This window comes from Mya arenaria, chromosome 15 (assembly GCF_026914265.1).
Source record: "Mya arenaria isolate MELC-2E11 chromosome 15, ASM2691426v1".
Taxonomy (NCBI): domain Eukaryota; kingdom Metazoa; phylum Mollusca; class Bivalvia; order Myida; family Myidae; genus Mya; species Mya arenaria.
In genome coordinates, this window is record NC_069136.1 from 25,410,888 (window position 1) to 25,425,170 (window position 14,283).

At 36.7% G+C, this 14,283-nt stretch overlaps 1 protein-coding gene across 1 annotated transcript; it reads left to right on the forward strand.

Moving 5' to 3' along the window:
• On the forward strand, nt 1-13,868 carry LOC128220067 (penicillin-binding protein 4-like). Its single transcript, XM_052928320.1, has 8 exons — nt 1-361; nt 2,794-2,935; nt 4,362-4,541; nt 4,792-5,055; nt 5,410-5,552; nt 5,726-5,842; nt 10,257-10,334; nt 11,271-13,868. Exons 1-8 carry the CDS (start codon nt 205-207, stop codon nt 11,876-11,878), a joined length of 1,689 nt encoding a protein of 562 aa, XP_052784280.1. The 5' UTR covers nt 1-204; the 3' UTR covers nt 11,879-13,868.
• The last annotated feature ends 415 nt before the right edge of the window (nt 13,869-14,283 follow it).

A 14,283-nucleotide genomic window follows, 5' to 3' on the forward strand; every position in this document is an offset into this window, starting at 1 on the left:
TTAGTTCTTCAAAGAAATCATTTTACTATCTTTATATGACCTGAAAATTATTATTTTCAACCTTTATCTTTTTATTTCAAATAAACTCTGAATGGAAAAAGAGGCAATAACAAAAAGCAGTTGTGGACTTAAACTAAAAATACCTTATCTTAACGAGGTAACCGCTGGATTATTCACTCTCAAGTAACAAATAAGTAGTAAGCTATGCGGTACGTTTTCCGTTATTTTGTTGCCGCCTTCGTGTTAACCAGTGCACGTGGTGCAGTGTTTGACGGTGAAACGGAACAAGACGTTGTGGAACATATACAGTCAACGTTAGAATGCCGTCACGTTCCGGGTATGACGGTCGGCATCATTAAAGGTAATACGTTTCTTTTGAGGAGATGGTGACTATGTTCTTAATCAGAACTTTGAGACTATTGTATAAGACCATCGTCAGTGATGGTATGATTGTGTAATTACAAGTTTATACGGCTATCGATAAAGATGGTATGATTCCATAATTACTTATATTCTCGACCATCGTCGACGATGGTATGAATCTGTAATGACTATTATACCCGACCATCGTCGACGATGATATGAATCTGTAATTACTTATATACAAGACCATCGTCGACGATGGTATTAATCTGTAATCACTATTATATACGACCATCGTCGACGATGATATGAATCTGTAATTACTTATATACACGACCATCGTCGACGATGGTATGAATCTGTAATTACTATTATATACGACCATCGTCGACGACGATAGTTTGATTTCACGAGTTCAATTTAAATATTTCATTTATACACAAAATCTAGACTTACATAATAAGTTCCTGATTTTACGATTTTTAAAATTCTGAAATATAAAGTTGGAATCGTAAAAACGTTCGTTTAAACCATAGGTTTGAGTTGTATTATACATTTTTATGCTTTACTTTTGATTGTTCATTGGTTTACTTAAGCGTGCATTGGTATATTGTATAACGTGCATTGATATATTATATAGAGTACATTGATATATTGTATAACGTGCATTGATATATTGTATAACGTGCATTGATATATTGTATAACGTACATAAGCATATTGTATAACGTGCATTGGCATATTGTATAACGTACATTGATATATTGTATAACGTACATTGGTATATTTTATAACGTGCATTGGTATATTGTATAACTTACATTGGTATATTGTAACACGAGCATTGATTTATTGTATAGCGTGCATTGATGTATTGAATTACGTGCATTAGTATATTGTATAACGTGCACTGATATATTGTATAGCGTGCATTGATATATTGTATAGCAAGCATTGATATATTGTATTACGTGTATTGGTATATTGTTTAGCGCGCATTTGTATAATATGTATTGCAATTTACTTTATCTTGTGTTGTATACCATCAAGCATTGGTTTACTATAAATTGCATTGGTATACTTAAGCGTGCATCGATATATGATATAGTGTGCATTGCTATATTGTATAGCGTGCATCGGCATAATATACTTTGCATTGGTTTTCTATAGCTTGTATTGTAAACCATGAAGCATTGGTTCACTATACCTTGCATTGATATCCATGAAACATTGGTTTACTATACCTGGTATTGTTAACCATGAAGCATTTGTTTACTATACCTCGCATTGTTAACCATGACGCATTGGTTTACTCTACCTCGCATTGTTAACCATGAAACATTGTTTACTATACCTCGGATTGTTAACAATGCAGTATTGGTTTACTATACTTCGGATTGTTAACCATGAAGCATTGGTTGACTATACCTCGCATTGTTAACCATATAGCATTGGTTAACTATACCTCGCATTGTTAACCATGAAGCATTGGTTGACTATACCTCGGATTGTTAACCATGAAGCATTGGTTTACTATACCTCGCATTGCTAACCATGAAGCATTTGTTTACTATACCTCGCATTGTTAACCATGAAGCATTGGTTTACTTTACCTCGCATTGTTAACCATGAATCATTGGTTTACTATACCTCGCATTGTTAACCATGAAGCATTGGTTTACTATACCTCGCATTGTTAACCATGAAGCATTGGTTTACTGGACCTGGTTAAGCATTGGTTTACTATAGCTTGCATTGTTAACCATGAAGCATTGGTTTACTATACCTCGCATTGTTAACCATGAAGCTTTGGTTTACTATACCTAGCATGGTTAACCATGAAGCATTGGTTTACTATACCTCGCATTGTTAACCATGAAGCATTGGTTTACTACACCTTGCATTGTATACTTAAACGTGCATTGGTATATTGTATAACGTGCATTGATATATTGTATAGCGTGCATTTGTATAACAAACATTGCATTGGTTTACTATAGCTTGTATATACAAAATGTACCTGACATTGGTATACTGTACCTTGCATTGGTATAATATGCCTTGCATTTAATACCATAAAACATTTAATATAGTATACCTTGCATTGTATACCATAAAACACTGGTATACTATAACTTGCATTGATACGATTAAACACTGGTTTAATATACCTTGCATTGTATACTTAAGCGTGCATTGATATACTATATAGCGTACATTGATATACTATATAGATGACATTGATATAATATATAGCGTGCATTGATACTATATAGCGTGCATTGATTTTATATACTTTGCATTGGATTGCTATAGCGTGTGTTTGTAATGTATGATGTATCTTGCACTGGCATAGTGTAACTTGTATTGGTATGCTATATACTCACTGCATTCAATGTCTAAGTATATAAAACTTACTGTTCTATACAGGGAACGATACCTGGACAAGAGGGTTTGGGACAGCTGATTTCAAGAGTGGACGGCCTGTTGACGGAGATACATTGTTCATTATTGGTTCTGTAACCAAGTCGTTTACAATGACTTTGCTGGCGATCATGCTGACAGAAAACAAGTATGACATAGCGGGATTTATACTAACACATACTATTTCGGATGTGAGAACGCGTATAAATGCATGCATGTGTAGAATATATTATCACGGAACTGATACATAAAGAAATGGCGAACAAAACACGTGTACATGGTCTTCTGTGCGTAGCTACCGTAAGACCGAAAAAATGCAGTTAAAGCTCGTTTGCTAAATTTTAGTTTATTTCTACTGGTAGGCTCGCTGATACTAGCATGATCATCTCTCCTCATGTTATCGTATGTGTCATTCTAAACAAATTCAATAGACACATTCTTCATGACGTAGTGCGTACCCGTAGAAGTAGTGTTTGGCAACTTCTCTATCGTCTTTGACAATACCAACATATCTATTGTCTCTATCACCTGTTTTCTATATCTCTGTCCAATACTGACGTACAATAAAGCTAGTTAAACAATTATATTATTGAACGCGTCGCTATATTAGGGCAAAACACAGAAAATAAAAAATGACTTTATGTTAATCATGTATTTATAGCTTTCCAGGTTTGTACATACCTATGTGATATTGATCGATTTTCAGGCTTTAGTCGAAATGAATTACTGTACGCGAGGTATATACATTATTTACACAAAAAATGAATCAAAATCTGACTGGTAAGAGTAATACTGCATAAACAGTTCACCAAAGATAGCACGAAACGCGGTAAAAGGTCGCTCACATCACTAATACAAATAATTGTATCCCTATTCAATCGTAGCGCATATACTGAAAGTGGGACGAACTCACAAATTTTAGCATCTGTGAAGTTAGGGTTTGAAGAGCAGGTATAAGTTATCATTATCCATTAGTTTGAATTTAAAATCATTTATGTTTAGTGTAGTGCAATTATTTTTGAATCATCTACAGCAATGTAGGTTCCACCTGCAGTAACCGCTGCGTGGATTTTTGACAAATGAAATAACTTCTTTCCAATAAATGTTGTTTGAAAATGGTGAATGTGTTATAGCAGGAACGGTGCAAACACAACACAACAGTTTCTTCCCTTTTGCCGTCACAGAAAAAACAAGGTCATAAGCAAAATCACGTATCCGCGTTCAATATATTGAAACCAAATTTATTTTGACCATAACATCCGACAAAATCAAATTTGAAACGAAGAAATACTTTAATGCGATACAACAGAATAATTTTAGTTACGTTGTGCAGATATCTCTCCTCCACGTCAACTGTATTTGTAATTTCTTTATTGAATTTACTAATAAAACTTGATTTCTAGTAAAGGGAGAAGACTGGTTAACCCGACTGTCTCTAAATAATGAGCCATTGGTCCCAGTGCCGGTTGTACGTTATTTCAGTTTCTCATAAAAGCCTAGAAATTTTATTGTTAGGTTAACAGTGTAAAATTTTATGAAAATCAAAACCCGCATAACATGGTTATTTGTTATAGACTACAATGGACGGCGAAGATATCCGATATTCTTGGCAAAGAGTATGGGTTTATTGACGACTATAGGACACGGGAAACAACTCTTCGAGACCTTTTGTCACATAGGACGGGCCTAGCCAACCCCGTCAGTGGCATTATGGCTGGGTTCCCACCATCCATAACGAGGGAAGACCTATGCAAGTAATTACACATCTCATATTTGAACAGAACAAACATGTTCTTTTATTTATTTGTTAGCTGCAGTGACTCAATGCTCTAATTAAATGTATAGAATACAACGAGAAATACAACGTCAGCGGACGTTTGTATAAACTGAAAATTTAGTTAGAAATGTTTCGATTTATATAGCTCATAATATCAACACGCAAACGTTCAATAAACAGAATGAATAAAGCATTATGAATCGTTTAACGCATGATATTTATTGCAGACGAATGAGGTTTCTCCCGGAGGTAATTCCCTTTAGAGACTCCTTCATCTACAGCAATTACATGTACATGTTACTTGGCCACGTCACAGAAAAGTTAGGTGGGGACACGTGGGAAAATCTCATGAAGTCACGAATTTTCGTTCCCCTTGGAATGAAGTCAACCAAAGTACTGAAGAATACATCTGACGTTCTTGCAAGTGATATGGCGCATCCGTACATATACAAGGACGACTCATTTGAGAACTCAACTTTAGATATATATGAGTAAGCTCCCTTATATACTACCTAAGTACCTAATAATTTATTATTAAAATCACTTATTCCCAGCAAAACGTAAACTCTACGGAGCGTTACTCATTTTTAACTTACTTATATGACTAAATTCATGACTATCAAACATGTTTTTGGCAACAGACTTAACAATACGATATTATGTGTCATTTTTATGTGTCAGGTTTAGTTTGGCTTAAAATTATGTGTAGGCCTTTTTTCAATGTTGTTTTGGGGCCATCCTGGATGGTTTTTCTTCCAGCTAAATTGTTGGTGTCTTCTAGCGTCTTAGCTTGAAATGTTTACATATATATTAGAGAATGATTTTGAACTTGTGACTATTTTTGGACTGCACCCGTTGGAGCCTGCAGGAGCCATGTTGTCGTCTGCAGAGGACATGACGCGCTATTTACAGTTTGTCCTAAACGATGGGAATACCACGACTGGGGAACAGTTGATAGACCCTAAGCTTTTCAGCGAAGCTTTCTCAGGTATAAACTTTATATTAGCAAATATTAAACACATATTTCATTTTGCTTTCTAATTGTCAGGCTCGATTATTTTGGTTTTTCATTTAGATGTTATCAAGGTTGAACTATGTCAATTATCAGTAAATGGATTCCCATTTGTACCACACATGTTCAGAATCACGCTTGCATTTCAGCTGCCATTCCAGTGAAAAGCGGGTCACCTGTGAAGTTCGCCGTGTCCAAGCCTACATTCCCCGTGTCTGACGTGCTAGGCGGATATGGGTACGGATGGTTCGAGAGCAGTTACGATGGTATGCATTAAAGTACTTGTATTGTGGAACTTTTCGCAAAAACTATTTAACTACAATAAAATTACGGATAGATGATAATTGTTTTATCTTTTTGTCTTCACTTGTTCCTTTTGCCCATGTGGGGTGTGCAAAGATGTTTTGACGTTATTTTTGATAGAATCGCGAGTCTTGGTTTATTGAATTGCTGCTTCGCTAGTTGATTAGCGCTAAACAAGATGTAACACACACACACACACACGCACACACGCACGCACACACGCACACACGCCACACGCACGCACACACACACAAATACAAGAATATGGGGGGGGGGGCAAACATCAAACATTACATCAAGACATCACAAAAAGGCATTTTACAACTCTTTGTATCAAAACGATTATCCCCAATCGTATGCAGTTTAGAAACAACGTCCACACCACTGGTCACTATAACGTTTACAAAACAAGCGTCATGTTGACGGGAACTCGACGAGATATTCTCTACTTGCCGTGTGAAATTCACCTGCTTTTTTCGCATAAATCCATGAAGTCTTTAAGGGAATTTTAAACTGTATCCTTTTCTTCTACATACACAAGTGTCGTATTTTCTCAGTCTTAAGAGGCCTGTCTAGGCATGGAGTCAACGTCCAATGGCACAGGTGAGGCTTGTGGTCTTACTTAATACTGGTCTGTATTGCCATGCTACAGAGTGGTGTAACACAGTAGAGGCTTGCGGTCTTACCTAACGCTGGTCTATATTTCCAGGGTACAGACCGGTGGGGCACATTGGAGACTTGTGGTCTTACCTAAAGCTGGTCTATATTTCCAGGGTACAGAGCGGTGGGGTACAGTTGAGACTTGTGATCATGCTTGAAGGCGTACAGTCTTACAAAACGCTTGTCGATATTTCAAGGTTACAGACCGGTGTGCCTCAGTTGAGACGTGTGGTCTTACCTAGCGCTGGTCTATATTTCGAAGGTACAGACCGGCGTGTCACAATGTAGACTTGTGGTCTTACCTAACGTTGGTCTTTATTTCCAGGGTACAGACCGGCGTGTCACAGTGGAAACTTGTGGTCTTACATAACGCTAGTCTATATTTCCAGGGTACAGACCGGCGTGTCACAGTAGAGACTTGTGGTCTTACCTAGCGCTGGTCTATATTTCCAGGGTACAGACCGGCGTGTCACAGTGGAGACATGTGGTCTTACCTAGCGCTGGTCTATATTTCGAAGGTACAGACCGGCGTGTCACAATGTAGACTTGCGGTCTTACCTAACGCTGGTCTATATTTCCAGGGTACAGACCGGTGGGGCACATTGGAGACTTGTGGTCTTACCTAAAGCTGGTCTATATTTCCAGGGTACAGAGCGGTGGGGTACAGTTGAGACTTGTGATCATGCTTGAAGGCGTACAGTCTTACAAAACGCTTGTCGATATTTCAAGGTTACAGACCGGTGTGCCTCAGTGGAGACGTGTGGTCTTACCTAAAGCTGGTCTATATTTCGAAGGTACAGACCGGCGTGTCACAATGTAGACTTGTGGTCTTACCTAACGTTGGTCTTTATTTCCAGGGTACAGACCGGCGTGTCACAGTGGAAACTTGTGGTCTTACATAACGCTAGTCTATATTTCCAGGGTACAGACCGGCGTGTCACAGTAGAGACTTGTGGTCTTACCTAGCGCTGGTCTTTATTTCCAGGGTACAGACCGGCGTGTCACAGTGGAGACATGTGGTCTTACATAACGCTAGTCTATATTTCCAGGGTACAGACCGGCGTGTCACAGTAGAGACTTGTGGTCTTACCTAGCGCTGGTCTTTATGGCTGACACTGTAGTAGGCCTTCAAAGAATACTTAAGAACTATCAGATTTTACACAGGAGTTTAACCTTACAGTCAATACTAAGAAAACAAAAGTCATGGTCTACAAAAATGGGGGCACACTTTCGAAGACTGAAAAGTGGTACTTTAATAAGGAACGATTGGAAGTTGTAAACGGATTCCCATATGTTGGTGTTTTCCTTTCACAACAACTATCATTCCCAAGAATGGCAAATGAACAGGCAACTACTGGGAAGCGAGTACTTATTTCGTTGCTATCAAAACTATACAAATTTGGCCAACTTAACCAAAAATCGTATTTTAAGATTTTTGATACAAAAATAGCGCCAATATTAACATATGGTTCAGAATTATGGGGTACTGAAAAACGTAACACAATTGAATCTGTCCAAATATACGCGTGTAAAAGATATATGTGTGTCCCTCAGAAAACAACAAACATAGCAGTTCTTGGTGATTGTGGAAGATTTCCGATGTATATACAAACTATGAAAAAAGTAATAAAATATTGGCTTAAGATACTACATATGCCAAATGATAGATTTGTGCGCCTTGTTTATAATATGCTCAAATATATGGACGAACTGGGGCACAGCAACTGGACAACACGGGTTAAACATATATTAAATGTGACGGGGTATAGCTATGTATGGATAGATCAACTGGTCCAAAATGAAAATATATTCTTGATCAACATTGTGCAAAGACTTAAAGACCAATACATGCAAGATTGGACAAGGTTAATAGCAGAATCTCATAAACTTAGCCTATTCAGAAATCTGAAAACGGATTATAGACATGCACCATACTTAAATAATGTAAAAATAAGAAAGTTCCGAAGTGCTTTAGCTAAGCTTAGGTGTTCCGCCCATAATTTAGAAGTTGAATCAGGCAGATATTATAACACTCCCTATGAAAATAGAATTTGTAAAATATGTCAATAAGAGGTTGAGACTGAGTACCATTTCATAATGAAATGCACTACTTTTAATGATCTGAGGATCAAATATCTCCCCAGCAAGTATTACAATAATCCGAACATGCATAAATTTCATCTCTTACTGAACACAACAACAGATAGCACTGTTAATAACTTAGCAATGTTTATCTTCTATGCCTTAAAACTGCGGGAAGAATTTGTGAATAATAATTTACCATAACAGTGTTGAAAAACACCATACTGATATATATTTATTCATAACTATATATAAGGTTGTTGTACATGGTATTATATGCACATTTATCACTACATATATTATATGCCAAATAATTTTCACATGTAACTTGTGTTCACCATTCACCTGTAATTGTCTCATTTGTGTTTGTTTGTACATAATGATTGTTTTGGGCCGGTGTCCTTTATCAAATAAATGATTTGAATTTAATTATTTCCAGGGTACAGACCGGCGTGTCACAGTGGAGACTTGTGGTCTTCCTTAACGCTGGTCTATATTTCAAGGGTACAGACCGGTGCGCCACAGTAGAGACTGGTGGTCTTACCTAACGCTGGTCTATATTTACAGGGTACAGACCGGTATGGCACACTGGAGGCTTGTGGTCTTACTTAACGCTGGTCTTTATATATTTTCAGGGTACAAAGCGGTATGGCACAGTGGAGGCTTGTGGTCTAACCTAACGCTGGACTTTAAAACAAGATAACGGAGCGGTATGGCACAGTGAAGGCGTGCAGTCTTACAAAACGCTTGTCTATTCAAGGTTACAGACCAGTGTGCCACAGTGGTCTTACCTAACGCTGGTCTTTATTTCCAGGGTACAGACCGGCGTTTCACAGTGGAGACTTGTGGTCTTCCCTAACGCTGGTCTATATTTCAAGGGTACAGACCGGTGCGGCACAGTGGAGACTTGAGGCCTTACCTTACGCTCTTCTATATTTTCAGGGTACAGCCCGGTACGGCAAAGTGGAGACTTGTGGTCTTAATCTTACGATGGTCTATATTTCAAGGGTACAGACCAATGCGGCACAGTGAAGACTTGTGGCTCGTCTATATTTCCAGGGTACAGACCAGTGTGCCACAGTGGAGACTTGTGGTCTTACCTAACGCTCGTCTATATTTCCAGGGTACAGACCAGTGTGCCACAGTGGAGACTTGTGGTCTTACCTAACGCTCGTCTATATTTCCAGGGTACAGACCGGTAAGGCACAGTGGAGACTTGTGGTCTTAACCTTACGCTGGTCTATATTTCAGGGTACAGACCTGCGTGTCACAGTGTAGGCCTGAGGTTTTACATAACGCTGGTCTATATTTCCAGGGTACAGATCGGTTCGGCCCAGTGGATACTTGTGACTTTACCTAACGTTGGTCTATATCTCCAGGGTAGATACCGGTGCGGCACAGTGGAGACTTGTGGCCTTACCTTACGTTGGTCTATATTACCAGGTTACAGAGTGGTGTGTCACAGTGGTGGCTTGTGGTCTTACCTAACGCTGGTCTGTATTTCCAGGTTGCAGAGTGGTGTGGCACAGTGGTGGCTTGTGGTCTTACCTAACGCTGGTCTGTATTTCCAGGTTAAAGAGTGGTGTGTCACAGTGGTGGCTTGTGGTCTTACATAACGTTGGTCTGTATTTCCAGGTTATAGAGTGGTGTGGCACAGTGGTGGCTTGTGGTCTTACATAACGCTTGCCTGGTTGTTCCCTGAGAAAAATATAGGTAAAGAAGAGAAGGAATGTTCTTATTAAACTATAAGCGTACATTCCATGAATACGAAACCGTGGACGTGTGCAGTTTAATCAAAATACAATTTCCAGCATTTGAAATGTGTACATGCATGTAAATATAAAGAGTTATATACCAAATCATTTGCAATATTCTATGAACAATAACATACTTTAGACTCTCAAAAACTATGAACTCAACATCGTGCATAGTTATACAAATACAATATCATCATTAATAACAAATGGAAGAAGTATTATGCCGAAGTATATACTGAATGAACTATTTTCTTTTAAGGAGATACTAAGTCCTAGTTAGGTGGTAATATCTCGTAATTAGGAGATAAAGAGCGCTTTTTTCGAATGCTTACATGTAGGATATTATAATATGTAATATGCAAATATGCGGTTAACAATATAGCATGTTATATAAACTCAAACTATATCTTTTCAACTCGCGCACATTATTACAATTACAACATTCAGCTTAAAAAATGTATTTCTTAATATTTGACACCGTATATATTTATTGAAATTAGGTCCCAATAGTGAGATACTATCTTGTAATAAGGATATAATGAGCCTTATACAAAGTATCTCGTAATCATGACTGAGTCATTATATAGAACTCACTTTATCCGATTTTATTCTAAGACTAATGTTATGGGGTAGGGTGTGAAAATAAGTTACCACTGGAGTCGGCAGCAAAGGATATATATCATTATTCTACTTTAAATGTCAATGAGTTGCGGTAACAGTTGTTTGTTTTTTAATTTCAAGAATTTATTTTTGTGATTCCACAATTGCTTCGTATTCGTATACAACAACAATTTATAAACTAAATGTCAAGAACATATGAAACCATAATTGTAACATTCAAACTTATTACCAACATGATAAACTTAAGTAAATGTACACTTGTTTCTTGCAGGGATATTTATTAGTTCAAATGGAGGCATGTTTAAGCATTACCAATCGGAATCGTTGACGACAACCATGTACTATCTGGCAGACATATTATTGGACAAAGAACCATGGCTGAACTCATCAACTGCCTGCTCTTTTCCCGAACCTTGGAAAGAAATTAACGAGATGGATTCGAGATCGAGGGACAATTCTGCCTTTTTACCGGACATTTCCGAGTATGCCGGAAACTACGGAAATGAGTTTCAACCCGATTTCATATTAACTGTGAGTGGAAGTTCGCAAACGCAGCTTAACTTCGAATCGGGAAGAATCGGGGGAAATCTCTATTCAACCCAAGCCAAAGATCGATTCTTGATGGAGATAACATACCCATGGGAATTTTACGTTCCGCTGATGGACCATAACAACGTTACGACAAAAACAAACGTGTACTTTGTCCGCGGAGGTGGAAAAGTTACTTCAATGATATTAGAGATCGGCACCAATATTACATTTACAAAAGATGTTTCCGTGTTAGACGATATACCTAAAAAAACTAACGAAAGTTATTGGTTATTTAGTGCAGGGTTGATTGTATGTCTGTTAGCTACGTGTGCTTTGTGGCAACGGTAAAATGGCGTATGGCTAAAATATACTCAGTACATTTAGAAAAACACATTTTATAGTATCATCATATAAATGAGGGCTATGTGGAATTGCTCGCAACCATAACGATAAAACACTGACGTTTAATGTGAAGAATCAATTTAGTTTGCGCTCAAAGCATTTAGATGAGCTCTAACTAATGACATTCAAGAATGTTTTCCTAAAAGAGCTTAATTCTGTCCTAGTTTATGTAAGACTTCAAAACGATTTGTAATACCTTTGGCATGCTTATATAACTTTTGAATTCGAAATGGCTGAGAACCGGTCTTCTAAGACCTATGATCTTCAAATTTGACGTTCAAAGCAAAGAAAAATCAATCCCAATACTTAAGCCCTTAATAATAATAACTTTATTTAAAGAAGGTAACACATAGGCATCATATTATAAATAAACATAACACGCGTCCAATAAACAATGCGGCCTTCTGAAAGAACACACACACACACACACACACACACCGACACGCACGCACGCACGCACACACAAAAACACACCTAAAAAGATGTGATGCAAATAATACTCAAAACACAAATGAGAAATTTCGTTTTTTTCATCATGGCCTTTAACTAGCGTAAATGATCGTTTTGACATGTAAAAATGCTATGAAAGGAATTGTAAGCAAACATTTATGTCATTTAAGAAAGGTAAGTATGAAAATGTAATACAAAAACATAAAGAAACATGAATATAATAAATTCATTTAACACATCAATGCTTAACAATACATCAGTTTGTACCTAATTGTTAACAAAACTCTCATCAATATTGTTTTACTGAGTGAGTAGGACATTCACACATTTATTTAACACCTTACTCAAACATATATATAATGTATAAACTATACCAGTGGTATGCATGTACCCTTCAAATGATTTTTAATTGATCTGGTAAAAACTCAATTCCTTAAAAACAATTACATTAACATTAACCCTTTCGGCGCCAATTTAATTGTCAAATGTTCCTCTCAGCAAAAAAAAAATAATCCTGGAAATACTAATAAAATCCCATCAAGGCAATTTACTTAATTTTTATTTATAAAGCTTTTCCTTTCAAATGTTCACAGTAAAATAATTATGTCCAATATGTTTTATTTTATTTATTTTGACAAAATATTTAATTGATTACATAAAAAAATGGAAACTCTTTACATTTGTTCACTCATATTCAAGGGTTACATATCCATTTTATATTTTTATACACTTTATACATTAGAAATAATCGCTGAGTTTAAATCAAACATACTTGCCTATGAACTAATCCACATATGAACAAAATGAAACCAAATCAAGACATTTTCGCAGCATTGTTGTTATGGACCACACGTCCGGCTTCTTGGCGAAAGTTCTTGGGTGTGTGGAATATTTCGTGACACGGGTCTAGATAATTTAGCTTATTGCACTGTTTGCATTTAAAGGATGTTTGTTCTCTACTTTTTATCCAGGATTCTTCCTGTTACTACACACAGCACAATCCAATACCTTGTTTAAATAAAAACATTGTTTGGTCGACCTTTATAATCTCTTCAACATAATGTCAATAATTGCAAATGTAATGTATCTGATCGGCGTAAACAATTTTCATCAAAACTGTTGAATTTCATGTTTAAATCTAGTATTAAAATAGTACATATTAGCGTTTTAAAATGTCCTTGGTGCATAAATATTGTGTTGAAGAACCTTTCGAGCCGTTTACATGTTGTACTTTCACCGTGGGATGAAAACTAAACGTTATACTATATAGTCAGGTAAAACATCACTTGCCAAGAACAAGATAGTGATTTTTAGTTGGGAAAACACACTTTCAAAATAATAACACACAACTTATGTACGTTAAACGTAAACAATCATAATCTATGTTGTTACCTTGTTGTAAATTTTATTTTAAAATAAAACGCCTCCGGCCAACAATGCTATATATAAACTACAATCAATAAAACAAATCATCAGACTTTTTCATCATTTTTCATACAAATTTTTACATAAGTAAATTCTAATAAATGTTAAATTTACTTTTGTCATTACTTTTGTCTTTCATGTTTTTATTTACAAGAAAGCATTTTTATATATATTTTGTTATCGTGTACACTTAGCATAAGTTATAAACTTCTGTACAACAAACTTCTCGTGTTTTTAACACGTGGTATGTCAGTATATTAGTTTACTGCGATTAGTCTTGCGAATATAAATTTTTCGAATTGTATTGCCGCATAATTGAAATAATGTATCAGTAACGGTCCCATGAAATCGTTTATTTCTGTCACAACTGAATCGATATCAGGCCTTACTAGTAACGTTCTGGTCTGCGCAGACGGCAGTACAGTGTTGTGATTTCTGTCACAACTGAATCGATATCAGGCCTAACTTGTAACGTT

Bases quoted from the DNA above. Each gene is read 5' to 3' on its own strand.
- LOC128220067 (XM_052928320.1), top strand. From the start codon at position 205: ATGCGGTACGTTTTCCGTTATTTTGTTGCCGCCTTCGTGTTAACCAGT. The intron at 362-2,793 runs GTAATACGTTTC...TGTTCTATACAG, and splicing joins GACGGTCGGCATCATTAAAG to GGAACGATACCTGGACAAGA. The intron at 5,843-10,256 runs GTATGCATTAAA...CTGTATTTCCAG, and splicing joins GTTCGAGAGCAGTTACGATG to GTTATAGAGTGGTGTGGCAC.